Genomic DNA, 26,017 nt, shown 5'->3' with positions numbered 1-26,017 from the left:
CCATTCCGCTCCTACAGCGACTGCGCGATAATCAGCGACTTGCCCAGAGTGCAACGGCAAACTAAAAGTTAAAGTGACAACTAGATATGGAGGGGGGGAAACATATTTATTTGTCTCGGCAGTTGCGTTAAATGAACGACAAACGTCACTTGCGGTGCGCGGTGGAGCATGAGCTGCTGTCAGACAAACCACACCTCTGCCAAAAGTGATGTTTACACCGAGGCAGAGCACAGCACACACGGCGCATTCATAGCCACCCTGTAGCCCGCTGTTCGTTGCGGGACAATGGCGTGACGCCGGAGTTGTTGGTGTTATTTGGGCGGGGAACAGACCAAAAATAATGCAAAAAGTCAACACAACTTCCGCGGGCAACGTGACCATCTTCAAACTGGATGACGGCCACCCTTGCCAGCCTTGCCAGCGCCCCAACTCCACTCACTCACTCACTCACCCACCCACCCACCCAGCCGAACTAAAAACCAGCCAATCCCAGCTCGGCACCAGCTGGGACGCCCGGTGCTTCCCAGCTGAACCCACGGGTCTCCGGAGAAACAGAAAAGGAGAAGTTGGGAAATAAAATGAGCAAGAGGTCTGATTTTTTTTTTTTTTTTTTTTTTTAATATATCTTTTTTTTTTTTTTTTTTTTTTGGCCGGCTACAATTTTCTGCACACATGGATGATATTGGACAATGTGTGGGCAATGTGCATGGAGCCTGTTGCGCCATCAATCATTGGGGCTGGTGTTTGAACAACTGCTCTGCCTCTGATCTGATCTGGAGGAGCATGTGAGCCACCGCCGCCACTTGCACAAAGTTTGGAAACGAATATTAAAAATGATCGTCGCACAGAGCAAAAAACAAAACAAAAAAACAACTAGAACAAAAGCAAAAAAAATACAAAACAAAACAAACCGCCCCCCCCCAAAAAAAAAACCCAACGCTGAGCCAATGCACAGTTTGGTTCAGTGCATCAGTTTGCAGACGCAGATTTGGATCTACAGGCTGTGTGCCCTTTCAGTTTGTCAAGTAGATTTAGGCTACAATAGTAACAAATTTAATTCTGCCAAGGAAAAAAAAAACAAAGTTACCTTGATCTAAAACGATAAAGGTTCCTGTTGGAGGTAAATCAACAGCAGCTGGAAATGACATAATTATAGTCAGCAATGTGTGTGTGTGTTGGGGGGTGGGGCAGCAGAGCAGTTACTGAGGAAATATTTCAATTAATTAAAAAAGAAAAAAGAAGGCCATCGACTGTCAGCATTGGGCCAAACTTGTTTAATCAGGGGAATTTTCCTTCATGCGTTTCTGTTTTCATGTCCCACTGTCGGACCACACACGTCCAAAATCACATCCACCCGCAGGCGTGCGTGGCTGTCAAGCCCGCGTGGAGGGACACATGGGATGAGTTGAACCCGTGAGGCACGCACGAGTTCCCCAGGAAAAGTCCAAATGTGACTCAAAAATATACATATGTTTTTTGTATTTTTTTCTGCTTGACCCTGCAACCCTCAGGAGGGAGAAGCCCCGCTTGACTCGCATCTGACTGTCTGTCTGTCTGCCTTTCCGCACACATTTTTAGAGCAAAAGGTGAGATACGGAAATTCCGAAAATGCACTGACGTGAACAAACGAGCTGTCTGTGCTACAGCAAGCACACCCCGTGTGAAGTGTAAAAAAAAAATTTAATTATCAAATCCTGTGAGACACAAGCAGCCTTTTGTGTGACGCGTCGCCAGCATTTTATTCCTTAAATAAGAAGGCTGCGGTTGAGAGGCAAAAAATAAGACAATCACCTTCGCACACCCGACTAGAGGGTCGACTAAAGATGATGCAAGTATTTACCAAGCAGCAGCATGTGTAACATTAAAGCAGAAGAGCGAGCGCTCTTCCTCCACCATGGTCTATAGGGGAGGGCAACGACCCATGTTAAGTTAATAAATTCGACACATCGGACCAGGAAGCAAAAAATAAACCACAATCCGCTCCAGCACAACCCAAACAACTCAACTCTATAAAATAAAGAGGTTAAGTGGCGAAATGAGCTCAGACGGTGCGTTCGAAGCACTTGCTGCGGCGACCGTCTCATCCAACACAGCCCGGTTCGCCCGAGATCTCGCACTTTACATAAATCCACAGGACTCAGGGCGCAACCGAATCATAAGCAACCTATAGGAACACACGACTCGACGCCGACTCGTCCTGGCCAGGGCGCGTCCGGGTCAAGATCCGCCTCGGTATCGGAGCAGGGAACATCTTTTCACGGGTTTGGGGGGGGGACGTGGCGCACACACACACACACAAACGCAGGCACACAGTATAGAGACAAGCGAGAGCTCCACGTCGGTGGATCACCGTGTTGTAGCCACCGCTGAAAGCCTCGCATCCACCGCTGGATCGGCGCGTTAGCAGGGGGAGAAAAACACGCCACGAAACGGGCGAGCGGAGCTTCGCTTCCTGCACCCGGTGCTTCGGAACCATATCGAAGGGAGAACGTACCTGGGAGGGTTTGATGAAGGGCGGCTGGCGATCGGCGTGCCTCGGGAAGCGGGCAAGACAATGAAAGTTGTCGGGGAGGCGAATCAGCAGCGAATGAATAGGAGCCGAGCCGCCATCTTGAAGCAGGCTGCAGACGCTGTCAGCGGCGGAGCGCAGCGCACGGCGGAGCGCGGCGCATTTTCAGACGTGCGGATTCAAACTCGCTTCCACCGTCCGTTTCTGCCCTCCACCACCACCACTGCCGCCGCTGCCGCCGCCTCCTCGCCGCTCGGGGCGACGCTGCCTGCACCTACAATCCGGTTCGGCGGCTCCGGGCCGTTGCTCCGCGGCTTTGCGGGGAAGAAATCTGGCACTTCGGCACCGATAACTTTGCCTCCAAAATATCCGCTTGGCTCGCCCCCCCCCCGCCGCCGCCCCTCTCCACCACCTCCAGCCAGTGAAACACAGCAGCAGTGTGCGTGTGTGTGTCCGTGCGTTTGTGTGTGTGTGTGTGTGTGTGTGTGTGTGTGTGTGTGTGTACGTGTGTGTGTGTGTGTGTGAGAGAGAGAGAGAGAGAGAGAGAGAGAGAGAGAGCGAGCGAGAGAGCGAGAGTCCGTGCGTGTGCGTGCTCCGTGGAAACTGACACCGTCCCCAAAATGGCTTGTAGTTCGACCGCCCCGCGTTGGTCACGTGACCCAGTTGCTTAAGGGTGCCTGGGAATTACTGTCGGTGTAAACGCTGCTCGCCTGTGCTACGCACTATCATAAAAAAAAAAACAAGAACAGACGTTTTGTTTTTGATTATTTTATTTTTTTTAGGATTCGGCAAAGTACTTTATTTTATTTTATTTGCAACCATATTTTTTTTTCGGAAGTCGATCGCTGCTTGGCGTGTGAGGCTGCTGCTTTAAAGGCGCTTGTGGCCAAAAAGAAAAAAAGAAAAGAAAAGAAAAATACCGTCAGTGTCAGGTCTTTTTCAAATGTCTGACGCGTTATTTAGGAAAATGCGCCATCGATATATTAAACGCAGGGAACTTACACTCGTCTCTTTGGTATATACACCCTGTTCAGTTCGCGTTCAGCTTGGTTCGGTTTACGACGACGTTCGGGCGGTGGGGGGGGGGGGGGGGAACTCGCAGTTTCTCCGCCGCCTGTTAAAAATAAACTCCAGAAAGCCACACGCACACGCGTCGGTGGCGTCTTGACGTTGAAAATGCCCCCGTTCCGTCGCCCCCTCGCCCTAATTGGGGCACGAGGCAGGCAGCCCACCTTATTCACTCCTCCTCCGCTCGGCGCCCCGCTTTTGAAAAGACCTCCGCAACTTGGATAAAAATGCGTTCATGTGACAAATGGCCGTGTGTCAAACCTTTGTCGCAGGCTATCCTGACATCTGCAAGGAAGCGGGGGGGAAAAGAGAGAGCGAGAGAGAGAAAGAGAGAGAGAAAAGTGGTGGAGGGGGGCCACATGAGCAGCAACTTCCACTCGATGAATTGGAGCATTTATCCTGCAGCCTGCGACCCGAGAGGGAACGAAGGCGTCTGGGATGTTTGTGATGTTTAAGGTTTTGGGATGGACGAAAGAAGTGGGACGGTGAGAGAGGACCGAAATATTTGGAGGAGATGCGTGTTTTTATTTGTCGTTCCTCGTTCTTCATCTTGGCTCGACAAGTGCGCCACCGACGGCAAAATATGTGAAAACTAATTGAATGTTCTGTTTTATTTCAACGCTATAGTCTTCAACAAACGCACAGCAGGGATACGCAAGGATAACAACGGCTTTCGATTGATTTATTCTTTTTTTTTATTAAAACAACTTCAAATGAAATGAAATCAGTATCAGCCACGATAAAGACGCATAAAAGTCGCTGGAATCTGCCAGGGTTCAGTGCTCCAGGAAACAGGACACCGGCGCAGCCATCACATCTGACTGGCTTTCTCCACACTTTTGGCAGCGTCTTTGAGTTTCCCCACCAAATCCTGAAAAGCACAGACACATTTTTCCCCCACTTAGAAGAAGACGAAGATCAGGGTGACGTGGAAAAATGCGAGCACCTTGTAAAAATGGTTTAGAAAGCTACAAGAAATGTGAAGGGAAAAAATTGTGCTTGAGGTAAATTTTAGCCGGAACTGCCATGAAATATTTTTCTTGTGTGTTTGTTGTTTTTATTTGAGTGCGCATTATTTCGCAAATATTTTTTCTATTTAAAAAAAAAAAAAAAAAAAAAACCTTTATTGTTGTCAAACCAATATTTATCTCGGTTTGTGTTTGTTGATTTTAAAATATTCGACCGAGAAAGGCGCCAAGTATAGGTCGACTTTCCCTTCTTGGAAAACAAAGCAAACTCCACCTGTAGCTGCTCCACCGTGCATGTGAAGTTGATATCCTCTGAGCAGCCTGCCTTCTAACAAGAGAAAACATAAGCATATTGTTTAGTGCGACCCCACAACAGAGGAAAGTGGATCCGAGGGAGGGAAAAAAGACCCAAACATTTCACCTCAGTGCTCAAAGAGATGGCGTAGAAGGGCTCGTTGACCTTATCGACATGACCTTTCTGTCGGAGAAACATTCATTTAGTCGAACTTGGAGAAGTTTGTGCAAGCCTCCAGAATGCTATACACTCAAAGCCGTTACCTTGGTGTTGTACTGCAGGCGCCAGGAAACGTCGTTAATCCGAGGTGGACCCCTTCCTATGCTGGAGAAGAAATACACAAAAAGAAAACCATTTAGAAAAACATGGAAAAAAAAATGTCTCACTGATTATTGAAACTCCTCGTGTTCAGTCAGCAACTCATTTGAGGTCTAAAAACGGCGTGAGCCCATAATTTCGCGTAAAATAACGAGCTTTAAATTCCAGCGGGGAACGTGGAACTTTGTCCGTGACGCAGAGCCTCCACTCGCGATGGTTCACGCTCATTTGCACACGATGAACTCTGCTCGGTTATGAATAGAATAAACAAATGTCATGCTCTCACTCTTTCAGTTTCATTATTCCTTTTGACAAGTTACCTTCATAACCATGCACATCAGAGATCGCTCAGTGAACCACGATTATAACAATTATTACAAAGCCGTTTAGTTATAGGTTGTTTTTTGACATTGTTGGGACAAAAAAAAATCTCAAAACAGCGTTTATGAAGAAAACATTATGTCACCCTCCAATAGCTTACCTTCCTAACAGATGCCCCAGTTCTTTTTTATGTTTCTGTAAATGAATAATTAAAATAAAAAAAGTTAATCCGACCAGTTGGCAGTATAGGGAGACCACAAAAAAGTCTGACACGATGATTAAGTGAAACAAGGTGTGATATTTTACCTCGTGTGCGCTACAGAATATTTCTATTCTCTCTGCGGCGAATGAAAGTTCTTCCAGACAGGAGCTTCAGGACACAAAAAGCACTCAGTCAGCAGCTTTGCACAAATGTGGAAAAACTGCCGCTTGGTTTGCACTTGTTTTGAAACCGACGCATTTTACTTTTCAAAAATTAATAAACAAATAAAAATTTAAAAAAATCAGTCGATCAGTTAAAAGTGGACTGGTGTCTTGAGATTATTTATTGATTAAAAGTTAATTTTAGAAAAGCAAGAGATGGAAGAGAATCTCAAAGAAAAATCGGAGAACCAGGACTCAACATAACAACTGTCTTTCTTCCGTCAACGTCAAACACAAGGTCCGGATTGACCCAAATTCCGATCTATGTTTGCTTGTTTTGGTTGTTTTTTTGGTTCGTCGACTTTCAGCGTCTTCAACTTCACCCACAGACACTGTTAGTGATAGATCAACAAGTGGAGAAACAAGGGAAGGGCGCTCAGAACGGAAAAAACTGTCAGATGACGCGTACCTTATCGTTGACTGGTCTGCGTTATATTTCACCGCCTCCAGGATGAGGGTTGTCGCTGCAGTGTGACTCTGTTTCACCACGATCTGGTCGATGCGCTTCAGCTCGGGCTGGTCTGCGCGCACACGCGCGCGCGCGCGCGCGCACACACACACACACACACACACACACACACACACACACACACGGGGTGGGGGGTGCCAATATGTCGTTAGCACAATTCAGCCCTTATTTGGAACAGATGCATTTGACTGCTATGGATGTGCAAGCTGATGCAGCCTTACATGCACGATCCATATACCTCGGGCTCCGCCGGTTCAACAGATTGACGTGCAGAATAGAAATCAATGGCGATTTGCATGTGAATGCAGCCCGGCAGAGCTCAGTCAGCTCGGGCGTCCTTTGTTTGTGTTTGTATAACACATCCCTTTCTCCAAATCATTTTTATTTGTTTTTAATTGGCTGAATGTGGGCGGCTTCGGGAGATGAGCACGTGATGTTGTTGGGTGGAAATAAACAAGAGGCAGCATGGTGCGGGCACCGGGCACAGGTGACGGTGTTGGTCCGCCGTCATTATGCAGGATTTTTTTTTTTTTTTTTTTTTTTAATGCAAAATAAATGGGGGATCACCAATGAGCTGCATTTCTACTGCTGCGTTTAGGGACCTTCAAAGCAGCGGAGAAATCGGCTATGCATGGGGACGATGCGTTCGGGGCTAACGTTGAGTTAAACAGACCAACATCGTCTCTGGAATACACTAAACGAGACCTGTTAGCAGTTTAAATAACAAAAGGAATCCCGAGTGGTTGAGTAGCTGCTGCTGAATGCAAAGCAGGCAGCAAGGCGAAAAGGCTAACATTGCTTTAGCTCCTGCTGCTGCTGCTAGTATTGCTGTTGCTGCTGCTGCTGCTTCTCGCCTCATTACAGAACCGAACATAAACACGGGGAGTTGGATTACGGGCAACTCGCAGCATGCAGCAGAGCAAGAAAAAAAAAGAGGGGTGGCCAAAAAAACAGCCGTCAACACCGAGGCTTCTGCTCTGCACGTCCGCGAGGAGAGGAACCGGAAGTAGCAACGGGAGACAAAAGAGCGGCGGAGCGGGCTCACCGAGAACTGTGGGGTCGCCCCGAGAGGAGAGCAGGCTCCGGAAAGACGCGTCCACCAGTACCTGGAAGCCGGTCCGGTCAAAGGTGGCCGGATCGGCCAGGCACCGCAAGCCCGTCTGCACGGACTCGGACAACTCCATTTTGTGATGGAACACGTGACGGATCAGCTGATGTAGCGTGCCAGAGAGCAGCCGAGGCTTGAGCCGAGGAGAGGAACAGCAGATCAGTGACACGCAGGAGTGAAATAAAGGGTGAATTACGAGCGACTCTGTCGGATTTAGGGGGGGATATGTGACTTTATACGATGAATTCCACAGCCCTGCTCGAGGAGAGACAGGGAGAACCACTGCCCATTGCTGGAATACACATAGGGAAATAAAATACCTGCTGGCATGTCAATAAACCAACGACTCCGATTAACCTAAAGCACCCAATTCACACCCTAATGAAGTGTTAAAAACAACCTTAATATGTTAAACCAGATAAACAGCTAACACCAATAAATAACCCATATCAACTTTACAAATGGGAACGAAATTGAGCTCGAAACTTATCACCTAAATAAACTAATGTTGTTCAGTCAGCGCACTGGAGAGCAGGTTTTGAGAAATGTTGCTCAATCGCAATATTTGAACCGCTAATTAAGAGAAGCATTAGTTGTCATGCTTTACAAAATCTCCGGCGGGGTGATTTGCATCCACAATAAAGTTTCTCAGTGTTTTTTCATACATATTATAGTACACGGGGAAACATTTGAATGAAATAAGTCCTGTTTTCTCCACAAACTGCGATTGTGTGTTTTATAACATGCCCTACAATATGCCCGGCTGCTTAACGATAGGTGTCATAGGGGGTTGTTAAATTTTTTTCATTCGTCGTAACACTGTTGCAAACATAATGAAACGTTGCTCCCCAAATTTCTACATTTCTAAGAAATATATTGCTAACATATTTTTAAGCACACAGGAACTCCAAGGAACTTTGAAATGTACAGGCTGTCATCATAAACCTGTAAGGTGCTTGTCGTGTTAACGAAAATGAGACCTGAAAATCGTGCTACTCCCGAAAAACTGGAGACGTTAATCGGGAGTAGAACTCACTTTGGTCTTATCCGTCCTAATGACAGTCTTCTCTTCCTTAAAATTGCATGGATATTGCATGGACGCTCGTCTACTTCCAATGAATTTAAGTATATAAATTTAGCGACGTCGGTTTCCATCACCCTCGAACGGTCATCGTGTTTGCACGGCCACACAGGCAGCAGCTGACCTCTGACTCGGCGCTTTGTCCAAAGTCCATCTCCGAGACAGATTAGCCTTCGCTCTCAACCCTCCGCTTTCTGTTTCTCACCTCTGATATGTGTTTCTAATCGAGCTGTTCAAGGGGGTTTCCACTACGTACGTGACATTATTTTTCCCAATCAGAGTCATCACATGACCAGTCGACACCTCAACCCCGGTGAGGGCTTCCGTCAAAATCAATGATGTCAAACCCTGGTGTCTGGCTCCGCCCCGGATGCCTTCACTGTCATGCTCACGCACTGACGTCGATCGTCGCAAATATGTGGACAGACAAAATGAACCTTCGTATTTCCAACCTCACAGTGTGAATCCAATACACAAGAAGAATAAGTCAGCTTTCGTCAGTTCAAACCATGTGGTTTAAGACCGGCGTGTAGCTGTGTGACAATTCAACAAACCAATTTCTTTCATTCTGCTAGTATAAAATGTCCATTTGCTGTTCTTCCTAAATATTTTCTCATTCAGTGTCAACAACAAAGTCTCAAAATGTATGCACTTTAAAAGAGATTTGCATTTTGAATTTAGTTAACCTTGGTGACCTCTGAACCAAAACTAAAGCCGTCCACTGTTGAAAGTCATCACGTGGCGCCTCAGGCGAATTATCAATATGCATGATTGGTTGAAAAAAAAAAAAATGTTTATTAACTTAAAGGAGAGGCTGTTGTTATCCCCATGCATCAGCCAACTGGAAAAGGTCTGCACGGCAGGCTGGAAACATCCCCTTTAAGAGCACTGTGGAAAACACGACCTTGGAAAATATGTGAGTTGTTCACAACAATGGAACTAATTATCCAAAGCCACATGCAAGGAGAAGCTAGCAACAATGGCATCTTAGTGGTTTCAAAACACTGGCCACATTCTCATTTTATCCTTTGTATGTATGTATGTATGTGTGTATGTATGTATGTATGTATGGATAAATAAATAAATTAAAAACCAAATATATTGACTGTACACTGCTTACTAAGGATCACTTTAAACCGTGTGTGTGTGTGTGTGTGTGTGTGTGTGTGTGTGTGTGTGTGTGTGTGTGTGTGTGTGTGTGTGTGTGTGTCATATCGTTGCTGTAGTAGTTTGTAGACAGAGGAAGTGACTGATGGGCCAAGTCATGAAAGAAAGCATCAACATTGTATTCTTCTCACTCTATACTCTCACACTGCTGCTGAGAGAACAGCTGAATATCCCTTCAGGGAAGTAATTAGTGGTTTGCAATACATTCTTAAATAAAATAGGAATTTAAAAGACGGAGTGTGAATGTTTACTAAAAACAATACTCAAGTCAATAATTATACTAGATAGATTTAGAATAATTAAGGAGATATGACAGACATGTCTGAGTGCCAAATGCGAGTAGTAGTAAAATAAAACTTTGCCTGCCTTTAAGCTGCTCTGGTGCAAAGAAAACAAAAAAAAAATCTGAAGGATATTTTGACCTCTCTTTATCATTCGTATTTTCTTGGTGTGTGGATGTAGAGCTAATTGAAATGGACTGGTTGAACTTTGGCGTGAGTCTACAAAAAAAAAAAAAAAAATCCCCAGAGAACGTGAGAACCCTGGATATAAGGGTAGGTCCGGTATGTTGATACAAGAACAGCAGCTCGAAACGGAACCATAATAATTCACTCTGCACCTGTTTTAAACACTCACTGGTCCCGACAGAAAGCCATAATCTTCATCTTTTTGATTTGCAGCTCCTCGGTTTTCAAGGGCAGAGACACAGATTGTCTTTTGGATGTTTTTGGCGAGCTTTGATTAAAAGAAAACTCTCCTCTCGAACCATCTCTCCCTGGTCCGTTTGGATCGATTTTCTATTCTGACGCGTGAAAAAAAAAGAAGAAGAGAAGAACCCAAGAGCAACATTGTGCGTGATCAATTTTAGAATTTTCCAAAAGAAACTCGGAGTCAATTAAAAATGTCAGATTCGCCCAGTAACTTCAGAGGGGGGTATTGATTTTCAGCTTAATTGAGAGGAAAGACAGCTGGGTTTTGCATCTTGTCCGTCACCGCGGCTGTCAAACGCTTTAACACGTTTCTCTCCGAGGGATCTCCGCAACCATTGCGAATTATTTGCCAGAGGAAGAAAGAAAATTGAGCTTGTTTTCTCGCACGCTGTGCTCAGGAGAGCGAGAGAAAACAGGATAGCAGACCTTGGTGCGCAAAGGTTTATTCAGCGGCAGAACGCTTTTAGATGGGGGGGAGAAAAAAAATTGACTTTCCCACAGAGTCATTCTGCCCCCTGTTGGAATAGAGCCGACCACTCACCCACTCCCCGCCTTTAACCCTGGGTGTCCTCTCTGCTGCTTTTATCGCGGTCAAATTATTCAGTATTCAACAGAGAGGATAATCATCGCAAATTCTGACGTCACCTGTGAGCCAAACCTTCACGTTTTGCCCAAATTCTCCTCACGGTGTTTCAATAAATTGTAACTCAAGCAAATTTCTAAAAGATACGTAGATCGATTAAACGTATATTTGTAATGCATAATTCACATGAAATAATTTTTTAAAAAAGTCGACCATTTAACAAAAGCAGTGTGAAGTGAATCAATGGCACCAAAAAACAAAACCAATGTATGATTGATTCATCTCATTTCAAGGCGGCAGATACCCTGCAGGAATAAAGTAGGGCCATATACAATATGTAATTAACGTCTCCCTGTTAAGCACCTCATTAACTGGGTTATACAGAGAGCTAATTAAATTGTTGTCCGGCAAAGCCTATAGCCATGCCTTTATTGAATCATTTTGATGTGCCATCCGTCAGATGTGGAGATGAAATGGAATATGGGCATGGCTTCTATGCTAATATACTTCTATGGGAGGGGGTGGAGGCGGCACCCGCACCCGCACCCCCACCCCACCCCTGTTTCTTCTGTCTCTCCCGAGGGGTCAGCATGGGGTCAGTGTCTTGCTCAAGGACACTTCAGTAAGTCCCGGGCTACATACAACATAATATATAAGCCATATGCGCATCTTTTACAATCCGGGGAGCGTCTTTTGGCTCAAGGTTCACGCAAAGTTGCACAAAGTTGCAGTGAAGCGACGCTCGAATTTTACGCACGGTCAGGCGAACCCTGTTACGTGCGCTGCGCGGCGCTAACAAAGGGAACGCGCGCCTCCTGGCCGCTGGGTGGCAGTGTGGGATTTTGTGTGTGTGTGTGTGTGTGTGTGTGTGTGTGTGTGTGTGTGTGTGTGTGTGTGTGTGTGTGAGAGAGAGAGAGAGAGAGAGAGTGAGCGAGAGAGAGAGGGGGCTGTGTGTGTGTGTGTGTGTGTGTGTGTGTGTGTGTGTGTGTGTGTGTGTGTGTGTGTTGGGGGGCGTAATGGTAATCATCGGCTAGGAACAAAGAACGGTAGCGGCTCTCGATGCTTGTGCGCGTGTGTACGTGAGGGGAGCATGTGGAGGGAAAAAGACAGAGAGTGAGGGGTTGGGTGGGAGTGGGTGGACGCGGGGGTCTCCCTCGTGGCAGGACGTTGGCTATATTAAAATGAGAATGGCTCACATTCACCCGCTCAGTCGGCGCCATCAGAGCCATCAGCCCCTGCTGTGACGGAGTGCACACGTCATCGAGTGGAAGTGAGGGGGATTATCATGGCCGGGTTAAACTCCTGAATATTGGAGATATATGTGTATAAGCACAAGATCGTGCAATTACGCATGAAAAGCATCTATACGAAAAGCATATAGTTTCAGTTCTTCAGGATGTGTGTGTGTGTGTGTGTGTGTGTGTGTGTGTGTGTGTGTGTGTGTGTGTGTGTAATGTGTTTATACCTTGAAAATACAAAATTCTCGGGTTTGATAGCCCTGCAATTAAGTCGAGCATTTAAAACCATTTCAAAAGTCACAAAATCAAAAAGCTCTTAAATTTAAATATCCTAAAAATATTTTTAAGCAATTCAATTAATATACATGCTTATTTGAATATTCTTGTATTTAAAAAAAATATACATGTATATGTAATAAAATACATTTAAAAACTAAGAAAATATTTTAAAAATATGAGGTCACTCCAATTGCCTATTACGGCAATTCTAATACAATAATAATTAAGCCTGAATATTTTAATAAATTTACCTAATTGTTACAATTTTAATGCTCATCATCACTATCATTGGTTTGGCAGAAATTGATTTTGGTCTATTTTATTTCGCTTCGTCGTAAAACCAATCTTTGGAAAAATGTATTTAAAAATATATAACCACTCTTTCTCACCAAAGCGCCTTAAAAATTCTCCCTTATTTGATTTTAACAAATTTCTAATATTTTACACCGAAGGCAATCACTGCAGTTTCTCCCGGTGTTTGGCCGGACGCGCAGGGGCGGCTGTTGTTCCTCAGCCTGCCGGTGAATAGCAGCCTCCTGTCGGCTGCTGCTGCAGCTGCAGCCGCTGACAGGCGCTAGAGCTCCCTGCACAACATGCTCGTCCAGCCGGCACGGCAGCTTTACACAATGCCTGCAGGCGAAACCGGAAGGGCAGCAAAACCAATGTAGAAAGAATTAACTAAATAAAGACATAAAAAATTAAAATAGCTCAACATAGCTTGTTTGGCATATTTACCTCGAGCAGAAACATTTAGATCCACTTTAGCCAAAATATGTGCCAATGTTTCCTCGCGTTATTACGCAGACGCAAAGCAAACACATCCGGACTCACATCTGTTTTGCATCGAGTGTAAAAACTCTGTAAGTCAATCACTTCCCGATTAGTTTTAAACATTGTTAGCGCCCCGCTTTTTTGGAGCTCGTTGATTTCCCTCCTGCACTCCTTCCCTCATCCCCACCGACGGGCCCAGAAGACACTCATTAGTCGTGCAATAACATCGTGTTTTGGGACTTGAGCTCACCGGAGTCAGTGCACATGTTGAAGCCTCAATCAGAGGCACCAGTTCCGGATCAAAGTGAGCTAAGTGAGTAATTGAACTTTGTGGTTTCAAAGGTTATAGTCTCGGTTGACGTGTTGTTCTCTTGGTTTCTCCCCCCCTCTGGTCAGCTTAATATGACGACTGTTTCCCGAGAGCATGCGTTGCAGAGGTAAGCGTTCAAACGCTTTGTTGCCATATAAATGTTCAATAATCTAAAATAATGATATAATAAAATTCCAGAAAGAAAGTTTTTTTTTCATTAACCTTTATCTGTACGACTGATTTGACTTGATTTATTGTTGTTCTTTCTTCACATTTCATTTTTTTATTTTTTTATTTTAATTTTTTTATTTTATTTGCATTTGTGGCTTAAAAGAAAACTGTTGATGTTTCCTTTCACCTAGCCTGGCTATTTTCTACCTCCCACAGCAGAGCACCGTCTACGTTGGCCATTTGTGCCGGGTCTTAGAGGAATAAAAGAGGATGATCGAGGATTGAAGCCTTTTAAGACAACAACAGCCACCACAACTTCGATCTATCTGTACTTTGGCTACCTGCAATCTGTGGAAAGTGCAGGCATTTTTTTTTTAACCCAAGGCCAGTTTGACAACGTTGGCTGGTGCTTAAGTGACAAGGTGGTAGGAACCATTCTGTACAGAAGTGAAATATTGTTGGGGAACAGCTCACAGAAACACAGCGTTTTTTAAATATTGTTGCATTGCATGAGCATTAGCCTAGGCAGCCTTGGCGATCTTGCAAATTCAAGTACCATCCAAAAAAAAAAAAGAAAACCTTGAAAGGGTCCTGATATAAGCTTCTTTATCCCCCAAACTCAGGCTTGTGCAGACCTGCGCTGGGAAACCGCTTCTCAGTGAAATACGCATAAACTGCTGGAAAGAAATCGTTTTGTCTCAGCATAAACCAAAGAATACGCGCATGTCAAATCCCAGAATGCAGCGCGATTCGTCCTGCACGCCCGCGGTTCACAGGTGTGGCCGCGAAGGCAATAAAGCATTCGAACGACAAACGAAGCAGACGGGCGTCTACCGCGGTCAGAATTTAAACAGTTTTGCAATCAGGCAGGGCAAGGGACGGCACATCCCTGTCTCAGTTTCCTTGTACGGGGGGTCTTAGCCGAGGATCAACTTTCATGCGTGCACTCCCAAAGGAGGCTGTTCCTTTGTTCTAGCAGGACCAGCGCGCACACAGCTCCCTTCTGTTTGGAGGAGATGGGGATGGAAAAGAAAATGGGGGGGGGAGAAAAAAACGCAAATTATGATACATTACTTTAGAAAACGTCAAATAGGGAACGTTTGCACTCTTTGGGATACCGCGAACGGTTGTTAGTGAGAAACATCCTTTGTGCAGCCTTTCATTAAATAAAGGTAACACAGTGCTTTCACTACGGCAAGTGCAAGGATGGAAAATATTTATCCACCCCCCCATTACCCACCATCCCCACTGTATATGTGGTGCTAATTGAAGACGGTAATTCCACATATGTAAGCAGGGTTTCATTGTTTTGGGTGGCCTAATAATGGAGCTTGTGTGTGTGCCTCTGTGTGTGTGTGTGTGTGTGCAAAAATGTGCTCTCGGCGAGGCCACCGTTGGCTTGTGTGTGTGCGCGAGCACAATGTCGGACACAAAAGGGAGCGCAGCAGAAAGAAAAGTGCCAATCTCCACCAGAATCAGAGCCTATTACGGGGTGGCTGGGGGGTTGGGGGTGTGCACAGAAGAAGAAGAAGAAGAAGAAGAAGACGGGAGGTGTTGTGTTGCCGTGTGTGCGCGTGGGAGAGAATGACACCCAAAAAGGTGTACGTTTGTTCGCTCATCTGACATTATCGACACCCCGAGGCCGGGGGCCAATCAGGAGGCGGCTGGCGGGCCGAGGGCCGACCAACGACTGCCTCCTTTAATTGCCTTCCCTTTCTGCTGCTCCCCTGGCTGGCTCCTGCTGGAACCTGGCACCTCTTCCTTTAACCAGCACCGCCCTCCTTTTCATTTTCCAGCGCGGTCCTCGCGGATTTTTTTGTTTTTTTTTGTGTGCGGCGCAGTGGCCGGCGTTGTCGAGCAGTGATGAAATCTGGAATGCTTTTTTGGCAACAGGCGCTCCTGGTGCCTTGTGTGTGTGTGTAGGTTTCAGGGCAGGGCAGTGCAAGCAGCAGTCTGATCCATACTAATGTTCATTGATAGAAAAATCAATGGTTCATTGATCCAAGACTTGGCTCTGAGAATCGATGGGGGGGAGGGATGGTAGTGGTGGTGGTGGTGGTGGTGGTGGAAGAGTGGCAGAAAGAGGAAGTGATGGAGAAAGAAGAGCAGAGGAAGGAAAGGATTAGGCAGATGAGGATGAGGGTTTTTTAAAAAAAAACAAAAAAACACACACACACACACACACACACACACACACACACAGTGGGTGGGAGGAGGGGAAGTGATGATGAGACGAGGCTGGTGCCTCCGCGGCCGCCGCCGTCGGGGGTGGGAAACTGTACGTGTGAACAACCTGTTGTAGCCCCCCATTCTCCTCGCATCCTCGAATGGCTCTCGAGTGCGGGATGAACGAGCCTCGAATGGAACCTGAGGAGGAGGGGGGAAAAAAAGGTGGAGAAACAGTAGAGGAGAGGAGGAAGGGACGAGCGGGAGGGCGGGTGGAGAAACGGAGAAAATCAATTTTTTTCCTCCCCCCAGACAGAGGCGGGCTGTTCTAATGGAGGTCTAAAAGAAGAAGAGGAAGTGGAGGAGGAGGAGGAGGAGGAGTAGAGAACATGTTTTTTTTCCCTTCTGATTACCTCCTGCAGCCTCTCTGGCGAAACCTTGAAAAGCGGCGGCGGCGGCGGCGGCCGACGGACTCGCGCGGCCGACCTTTTCCGAGAGCCTCGTCGCTTCTTCCCTCAACCGCGCGGAGGCCGGTTTGTGGAGAAACAAGAGAACCACGGCCATAAAACTCATCTAACAGATTCAGAACTTTGAATAAACGAGTCTTTACAAAAAGATTTGCTCTGTTTTCCATCTAAGTCTAAATTTTTATGACCCCCCCCCCCACCAGACCTTTTTTAAGAACGGTACATTTCTGAAATGGAAAATGAGTCTGATTAAATGGCCATGAGATCCCATTTGGCTGAGATGAATCATTTCCAAAGTAAAAAAAAAAAAAGAAAGGGAGAAATATGCCTGTGTCCCTGCCAAATTAAAAGACATATTTTACGTGGAATGTCGCCATGCTTGTGACGCTGTGCTCCTGGTAATGTCGGACAACCATGTCAACATGTTCATCTTTCCGGGGCGAGGGGCTTTTGTCGGTTGAGATTGTTGATGCTCGGTGCAAAGCGGAGAATGCAGGAAGCGATTTGTTCCGGGGGTGCGCTTTTTAAAATAACCAAAAAAATAATAAAACTAAAGCCAGAACTTCTGATGTAATCTCAACGCACGAAACCGATGGGGGCCTGGATCGACCGCTATTACATCGTTCATTAGCGGACGCTCGTGAAGGGGAGCTGCCGCGCTGGCTCGGCCTCGGGCGAGTCTGACGTCAGGGCGGAGGGGGCCGTGACCTGTGGCGGGGCTAAAAGAGGGACAGATGTGACCCCCACAGTGCGAGCCAAAGCCTCCGCCCGTGCGTCAGTCGGCCCCTCTGCGGCCGCGTGATGTCGTTCATTTCATCAAACTTTCAAGCGTCCACACAGCTTATCAAACCTCCTCTTCCGTTAAACCCCCCCCCCCCCAAAAAAAAAAAAAAAAACCCATGTCATAATCGGAACGTCTCCTCACTGGTGCGTGTGTGTGTGTGTGTGTATGTGTGTGTGTGTTGGGGGGGTGGGGTACTGGTGATGAAAGCCTCCGAAAAGCCATTTTAACGTCAGTCAGCCTGTCTGTTACAGTCTCCTCCGTCACTCCCTCCCCGTCTCGTCGGCTCTTTTGTGTTTCTCGTCTCTCTCGTCGAGGCCTGCGAGGTGAAAGTGGCTTCCATGGTAACGGCACACTCTGGTTGTGCCACCGCGTCTCACTCCATCACAAGCTGTTGATGGCTTTGATTTGCATGTGCGCCTCTCTATGTATTGGCCTAACTAACTTGCCCTTTCCCCCCCCTAAAAGCTCCCAAAAGGATGTCTGCGAGACCTTCGCCGTCTGACGCGCCACACAAATTGTCGGTGTTGACTGTTTAGATCCTCGCCCTCTCATTTTTTTTGCTAAGGTCCGAGGCTGATTTCTCCTCATTCGTAACCAAAGCAGCTGCTAATCTTTCACGAGACGGTTCTATATCATGTCACATATCGTAAAGGATGACATGATTTAGAGACCAAGAACCCAAAAATAAAATATCTTTTTGTGAATTTATATGACCGCCGTTATCTCTTCCACTAAACCGTGTAAATAGGGGAAATGAATTCATTGACTTTGGTGGGATTTTAAAAAATGTAAATTTAATCACACTCATTTCCATATCGTGTGAGGTGATCCCGTACACTTAACCACTTAAATTAGCAGCAGAAACAATGATTATGACTTCTTTTCAGCAGAACCAGTCACCCCCAATTAGTTTGTGGGGGGTGGTGAGGGGGGTGGAGGGGGTGGGGGGGGGTTGCGGATGTAAGGGGGTAGGAGTGGAGGTAGCAGAGGGAGGTACGGAGGGCCAGGCTTGCCGGACCCCCTGCAGGGTGTGTGTGTGTGTGTGTGTGTGTGTGGTTGTGTGTGTTTGGGGGGGGGTTGATTCTATGCGAGGAAATCCATTAGGCAGGGAGCGCTGTGGCCGCCATGTTTTTTAAAAATTCCTCATTAGGTGTAATTTATAAATTACAATCAGCACGAGGCAGAATGAGAAGGCAAGGATCTGACCGACTCATCGGGATAATCAGGGTAATGGCACGGATCCTGCCGTGTGATGTCGCAGAGGGAGAGAGAATTTTAATTCTCCGTCTGGACACGGGATGGAGTGAGCTGATCTCCCACTTTTTTTTTCTTGTTGTTTTTGGACCAATCTTGCGCTGCAATCTGAAATCTGACTCGTCCGCCTCTGCCTCACCCCCCCCACCCCGTCATTTCATATGAAAAGACCCGTTCTGGGATGTCAAATTGCGTGGTGCGGTGTGCTCACGCTTACGATGGTCACTCCTCGCAGGGCATGACTGACAACTGAACTGCAGCAGCCAGCAGCTCCACCAACTTCAGCTCGCGCAGAAGTCCGCGGCCACTGCTGTACGTAGGATTCCACGACCAATTAGCTCCGTTTTGTGACAAAATGAGGAGACTGCAGATAGATGCACCCCAAAAAAAAACACCAGAAGAAGACAAAGAGGAAACAGTCTGTGGAAAGAGTTTCGTCAAGACACCTCGGAGCTTTGCGGCTGGTAGCCTCTCGCGCCAATAGGAAGCCTCTGGCTGCAGCCAACGAGCAAAACGAGCCAACGAGCAACCCGATTGGCTCACTTGAATGCGACGGATAATGGGTTAATCCATGTGAGATAAATCCAAAGTATTCAGGAAAGGTTCCATCAGGCACACAAGGTTACTGTGGTGGAGCCGGCCGGGCGGCTAAAGCAACAAGTTTAGATGGCAGCTGTGACTTCCCCTTTCTTCCTCCGCATCGGGGTGAGATCGACGTAAAACAAATTGGTTTTTCCCCAAAAAAACATAAAGGTGGAGGGAGAGAAAGGGGTGGAGGGAGGGAGGAAGAGGAGGGACTGAGGAGGAAGGCAGAGGGAGTGAGGGGCCTCTGTGAGAAAGAGAGAGAGGGGGACAGGAGGGGGGCTGGAGGGAGAAGAGGTTAATTTGCACATATTAAAGGGGGCAGGATTTTTCATTAAGAAGAGATTGAAGTTGATATATGCCGGCGCGCTCCTGACACACTGTACACTCTGATTGTGTTAAGTCCTTGAAGGAACAAAGGGTTTCCTCCTTCCTTCTCCCTGCGCCACCGCTGTCTCTGTGTTCACAGCCTGGGCAGCATTTTATTTTAAGACTTTACGGAGGGTCGTTGTTTTGTTTTTGTTTTTTTCACTATTAGTGTTATTTTTTCACAGTGATTAAAAACCTCATACAAGATGTCATATCACCTCAGAAGCATCCCCAATCCTTTTAAATGCATATAATATTGCGACCATGACTACTACTTCTACTACTACTAGTAGTAATAATAATAATAATAATAAGAAGAATGCCAGCTGCAGCCACCTTTGACATTTATTCTCATTACCTGTGACTGAGGGAAGCTTTTGTTTAAAGGTCCCTGTGTTGTGCAAAATTAATTTGCAAGGGGAACTCAATGGAATTGAAAAAAAATCCATCCTGAGCTTCTATCTCTTGCTCCAATTTTCAGAAATTTTTTTTTTTCAGGAGAGCTATGGATTACTATTATTGTTGTTGTTAATTGATTAATGACCCTATGTGAGGCTGTGCTACCAGAATGGAAAACAACAACCTGAACACAGGTATGATATGAAATCCTTTAAAGACGCTCTGGTCCAAAGTCCAAGGCTGACATCCACTCAGGTAAGCTGATCTGGGGTCTGATTCTCCCCTCAGGTGATGTCACGCTCACTCCGAAGCCGACAGAGGTGACGAAAACATCACTTTATTACGATCTCTTGTTTATGAGTCCTCTGCCCCCCCCCCCCAACAAAACACTCGTCTCTTTTATCTCACATCTGTCATTCCACGTTGGAGGCTTTTACCTGACCTTTGACCCCCCTGGTCGGCGCACCTCTCTAGACCCGGTTTTTCCTGCAACGGAGGGCAGCCGTGCAAGAAGTGCGCGCGAGCAAGGGACGGCAAGTATCGATTGGCGGTGGGGTGGGCAGATAGATCAGGGTGGGCCAGATAAGGAGGCCGTGGTTGGTGTTTGTTCTAGAGGGAGAGAGAGAGGGAGGAGAAGGGGAGAGAGAGGGAGAGATTAAATCACAATGAGCGCCCTGGCCCGTCCTTGGATTCGTCCCCACTTGAGGCTTTGCGGGAGTTTAGGGGTCGAGCTTAAAGGATGACGCTTTAGGGATTGTGGACAAGGGGCGCCCGGCCTGATTAAATCCACTGTGGTGAGCGTCACTGATTAACATGCGCTGCAGTCGTATTCAGCTTGGCTTTTCTGTGTAACGTGAGTTGTTGTTTGTGTTTTTGTTGTTGTTTTACCATTTTAAGGTTTTCTTCAGTTGGTTCTCCCCCCCCCCCGTGTTGTTCCACTGTCTGATTGACAGGCAGCAGTTATTGAGTGTAAACTAGGAACACACGCACACTCATGTATCCTTTTTAACCGTTTAACACCTTACCTTTGGCCTCTTGGATTTTTATTTTTATTTTGGACTTTTTGTCAAAAAAAAAGTGCAGTGCTCTTAAAGCTTTTGTGATAATTAGTTTAACTTCCAATACCTATATTTTTAAAAATTAGATTAAACAATGAGGACAAAAATGCCTTTTAAGAAAAAAAGATATTCAATAAATTCCAGTCATATTCTCAGCAGTAAGCAGTAATTAGCTGTGGCCAATCACAGGATTTAATTATCAAGCTGGCGTGATCCAAGATCAACAGTTGTGCCAACAACCTGTGCAACACACACACATTGGAGGAACGTACGAAATCCCTTAAACAGAGATGTGTAAAAATCTTTCAAAGTGCGCACGATGGTTCCAGCTGATCATTATGCAAAGATAGAGCACAAACACTGAAAGACCCATGAGGGCATTTCACCTGGTCATAGCCACAGAGACGGTGTTTCAACACAGTTAACGACAAACACATGCAAATAAAAGCTTTTACCCAGCTAACTAAGGTCCAGGCAGGAATGTATATTGGAAGAAAGCAGAAGTTAAAAGTGCAGTTTCACCTCTCGAGTGGAAGCGTTTACTGTCAAGGGTGGACTGTTGGTGCCACTCGCACCTGAAAACACTTGTGTGTGAGGGGAACATGTGCTCTGAATTCACATGTGACAGCTTCTTTCCCCAAAGATCCCCTGATTCCCCCCCCCCCAATCTGTGCAGGTTTCACCTTTGGCGGCCTCTTCCGCCCTCGGTGTTCACTAAATCCTCATTACAAATACGCTGCAAAAGTTACATGTCTGCTACTGATGACTGTCGCGGCCGTGCATTAGATTGGGTTCCGTTTAAAAAAAAACGGTGCAAAACGTTGCTCTGACCTGAGAGTCTGCCAGCACGTATTAACGGAGCTGACCCACGGGTCCGGCTAGCCTCCACTGTGGCAAGAAAAAGGCAGCATGTGTATGTGTGAAAGGCTGTATATGTTGGCCAGTGTGTGCGCTTGTCTCAAGGGTTGGGAGATTATGTTGACAAAAGGTGCACCTGGTGCTTTAGATTGAGTTTCTCTCCTCCCCTTCCTCCCTTTATCTGCCTTCCCCCCCCCCCCCCCACCCCCCTCTCCCCTTCTCCTCTGGCCATTTCCAACATCTCCCCCGGACTTTTAAAAGATTAGGCCACGGCTCCTTTTAGAATGTGCCTCCCGTGCGTCAGCAGCTTGGACACAAGGCCACTCTTGTGAACTTCTTCTATTTTGTTTCTAAAAATATTTTAAACTCAAGGAATTGCCTTTAATTTGCTGCACACTCGTGCACGGGGCCAATCCATAACTCCCTGGTGATCAACCCTCCTCCCCATTTGATTAGTCAGTGCCATTAAATGCACTTGCATTAAATGCAACCCAGAAAACAATATAAAGTCACTATGGACTCGGCTCCCGGTTGGTTTGTAGAACTACTTTTACCTTTAAATCGTAGCTCGGTCGTTGCAAAATGTTTTGTCTTAAACCTCCAGAGAAGGTAGAGAGATGTGTGACAAGAGATAATGATTTAGTTTTGTTTTTGTTGAAAAAAAAATAATTTGAATAGAGTGCAACTCCAGGGATCTGTGATCTTTTTGGTAAAAAATGGTTGCTACATCAAGCTACATCAACTCTGAAATGAGGAAATGGTCAGACAGAGAGTCTATGACCACAACAAAAAAAAGAAAAAAGAAAAATCAAGTAACTTTTTTCACAGACCAAACAGTACTGGATTGACAAATGAAAAAAAAAAAGCATCTCTGCTAAGTTATTTTTCACTACATTTTACAAAGGTAAATATACAGTTTCAAGGCAAGGCAAGATTGGCTGAAGTTTTTACTTTTCTTTCTTTGGAAAAAGAGTTTCAATGAGAAACAGAGGTACTTTACCTGATTGTGAACTTCTTTAAGAATAGTATTTATTTGAGACAGTACTTACAGTCGTGTATCTAGTCTAATATAAACAGTCATCGCTCTGTAAATATAGCTCATCACTATATATTTATATTTCACACTGCCAGCACAGGCCGTTGTTGCTCTGGAGACGTCTGACTTGTAACACTAGACCATTGGGGTTTAGCTTGTGGTAGCACTGAATCCAAACCTTTAATGTATATAGTGTGTTTAAGCGTGAGTGTGTGTGTGTGTGTGCGTGCAGATTTTTTTTTCTCTCTTCCTTTAGCTGATCAAATTCCGAAATCTGCAACGGTCCAAATATCAATGTTCCTGTGTAAATAAAGCTCATGAGAAAAGCTCAGCCTTTCACATGTGCCGCAGCTGCATCCAAGGTGTCGCCCCACTACAAAATAATTAATCATCTTGTATTTAGGCTACCTGTATCCACACACACACACACACACACACACACACACACACACACACACATGTTCATTTACAGCTCCTTTTGTGTCTCCAAGGTCAGATCCCTCAGACACACACACGTGCACTTACATGCACACACACATGCATGCACAGACACACACACACACACACTACTATTGTAAACATACTCACCTGTTGTTACCTTGATTCATATTTCAGCCATCAGAAGACGTTCAATGAAATCATATTCAGACATAAACCTCCCATTCCTCTTTGCCTCCAGCATGCATCTAGGAGAAAAGAAACTCAATCAGCTGTGTGCGTGTGTGTATGTGTGTGTATGTGGGAGAGAGGGAGAGTGAGAGGGAGAGGGAGAGAGAGTGTGTTTTCTGTGGGCATCACATGGAAACCACCGCCGCCATCCTCAATTTCCAAAACACACAGACGCGCACGCACACACACACATGCACGCACGCACGCACACACACACACTCTGTGCTAGTGTTCCCCTCCTGCCCAGGGGTCTCCCGTCTGCATAGCAAATGAGGCCTGCTGATAGGTGGATGGACAAGGAAGGGGGAGGGAAATACACACCCACCCACACACAAGCCTGTACCATTATGCAGCCAGGGTCTTTACCATATAACAGCTGCTGCTTTTGGAGAAATCCCAGGTCTCTTTACATGCTCGTTGTTCGCTCATTTATCGTGATTGCAGCAGCCGTCCTACTCCTCTTCACTCTCCCATGTTCTGATTTCACTCTTGGATGTTAGGCTCCGCGCCACGGTGGCCAGATCTCTTTCGCAATCCGGCGCTGTGTCCTTGAGCACGGCACATCCACTGCTCCACAGCTCAGGGCAGCCTCTGGGAATTTCTTCCTGCACATTTAACGCACATACGCGCAAGAGGGTGAAAATTTAGACGATTTAAATGTTTGTGTTTGTTTAAAATTGCTTAGAGAATAAAATGTATAATTCGCAATATAAAAGAAGGAGGGAAGTACCATCAATCACACGTCCTCCCACTGTGCCACCATATATATAATGTAATGGTTACATATGGACACTCAGCCCTCCACCTCTGACTGGGCCTGGGATTATTTAATAAAAATGGAGCTCCTGCGACCATTTGAAAGTAATTATCAGTAATGATCTGCCACTGACTGATCTATTTTTACCTGATGATCAAACCAGATCTCATCTCAGATCCATATCCCGTCACATTCATTATAAGCCCACCAGATTCCATTCATCTCTGCCAGCACCACCTGTCCTCTTTAATGGGGTGCCATTCTTCACCTGGAGCTCCTTCACAGGCACCGTAAATACTGGGGACACAACCTGGCTGTCTTATGGGTTCTCGCCAGCCTCCTATGCATTTAAAGTTTTAAAATGAGAAATGGCAGTGTTTCTGGCAACTTTCAGTCAAGGTGTTAACATAAACATACGCTGCAAAAAAGAAAAAAACAAAACAAAACAAATAATTCCCCGGGAAAATATTAACCATAAATCAGACTGAAGTGTAAGACAGGCAACGTGACGCACAGCAGAACGCCAGTGGCAAAGAAATCAAGGGTTTTCCATGAGCTTAATAGAATTTATACATAATTTACAGCCTGACTGCATGGCTCCTCTTCAGTGGGCTGCTGCTCTTTAAAATAACACACCAAAAGCAGCCATGTGAGCTTTAGGTTTAGCTGTGTTAAATACAAAAAGATAAAATGATATGCAGTATATCTGAATATTAAGTCACCACAGCAGTCTAAGAATCGTTTACAAATATATATATGTATATATATATATATATATATATATATATATATTTTTTTTTTTTTAAATAGTCAATACGATCTATGTATGACTAAACACGTTCACTATAGAGCAACCACGTCACTGTCAGCCTTTTTGTTCAGAAAATAATATTGACTTTTAAAACCGCACACGTCATGCATACGTCGCTCAGTAGTATTGAATGTTGATTCGACATTCAAATTGCACCCGTAAGTTTTCGGGAAATATTTTCAATGTTAATAATTATTACCCAACTACCGCCGTCTTTGAAAAAAAAAAAAAAAAAAAAAAAGGAGAGCGGCCACGGAGAGGCTCCGACATTCGGAGCAGAGTCCAGCCGAGTCGAAGTCGAGCTCCACGGCTCGTCGTGGCAGTCATGGCGGAAAGGAGCTCCCGCTGCATTTCCCCCTCTTCGAAAAGGGGAAAAGCAGACGGCAGAAAACCACGTATTCGCACACTCTCCGCCCGCATGAAGCTCGCACTGGTCCGGAGGAGAACACTCGAGTCATTCTCGCCGCTTCGCAGCGGTTCCGGTGACTCATTTCCCCCCCTTTTCAAAGCATTTCTTTTCGTTTGGCGTCAGTCGAAGCTGCGCTGTAGCGGGGCGGACTCGCGCTCAGTGACCGGCTCGCGGTTCCCGCCGCTCGGCTGCCGAGCCACTCAAGCACCGCTCGGAGCACGAGGCACGCTGCCTCGCGCGCGTCCTCGAGCCCTATTCAAAAATATCGTTCGTTTATTTTGTGAAGTAAGAATTAAACAATTTAAAGGTTTTATCTTTTAAACACAAAAGATAATTTAAATATATTAAATGTGTAAGAATTTACGTCAAATAATAAAATAAAATAAAACATTTAGTGAGTTAAAAAAAAATGTTTTCAATTTTTTACATTTAATTTTAATGTTCAAACTGTATTTTAAAATTCAAAAATATGAGTGTGGCATTTTGTTGATAATTTTACTTAAAAAAACAGTTTAATTTTCAGTCAGAATAGAAGATAGATGGAGAGATAGATAGATATACAGATAGATAGATAGATATTTCAACCTGAAAAGCATGATACAACTTTTG

General features: G+C 45.6%; 1 protein-coding gene and 2 long non-coding RNA genes across 3 annotated transcripts; all 3 read right to left on the bottom strand.

Moving 5' to 3' along the window:
- Positions 1 to 4,262: 4,262 nt before the first annotated feature.
- commd3 (COMM domain containing 3) lies at positions 4,263 to 7,617 on the bottom strand. Its single transcript, XM_076051147.1, has 8 exons — positions 7,417 to 7,617; positions 6,312 to 6,423; positions 5,786 to 5,849; positions 5,640 to 5,674; positions 5,104 to 5,164; positions 4,967 to 5,023; positions 4,820 to 4,873; positions 4,263 to 4,448 (listed from the first exon to the last, which is right to left on the bottom strand). Exons 1-8 carry the CDS (start codon positions 7,553 to 7,555, stop codon positions 4,389 to 4,391), a joined length of 582 nt encoding a protein of 193 aa, XP_075907262.1. The 5' UTR covers positions 7,556 to 7,617; the 3' UTR covers positions 4,263 to 4,388.
- A 6,892-nt stretch (positions 7,618 to 14,509) lies between these two features.
- On the bottom strand, positions 14,510 to 17,170 carry LOC142904785 (uncharacterized). The gene is made up of 2 exons (XR_012929447.1): positions 16,369 to 17,170; positions 14,510 to 16,156 (listed from the first exon to the last, which is right to left on the bottom strand). It is a non-coding gene; the product is annotated as an uncharacterized LOC142904785 (long non-coding RNA).
- A 2,799-nt stretch (positions 17,171 to 19,969) lies between these two features.
- Positions 19,970 to 24,025, bottom strand: LOC142904826 (uncharacterized). Its single transcript, XR_012929461.1, has 3 exons — positions 23,798 to 24,025; positions 23,351 to 23,448; positions 19,970 to 20,419 (listed from the first exon to the last, which is right to left on the bottom strand). It is a non-coding gene; the product is annotated as an uncharacterized LOC142904826 (long non-coding RNA).
- Positions 24,026 to 26,017: the final 1,992 nt, after the last annotated feature.

Source organism: Nelusetta ayraudi, unplaced genomic scaffold, assembly GCF_046127955.1.
Source record: "Nelusetta ayraudi isolate G7.1 ecotype Tasmania unplaced genomic scaffold, CSIRO-AGI_Nayr_v1 ptg000132l, whole genome shotgun sequence".
NCBI classification, from domain to species: domain Eukaryota; kingdom Metazoa; phylum Chordata; class Actinopteri; order Tetraodontiformes; family Monacanthidae; genus Nelusetta; species Nelusetta ayraudi.
The sequence above is the reverse complement of the archived record's forward strand: the minus strand, read 5'-3'. Positions and strand labels throughout refer to the sequence as shown.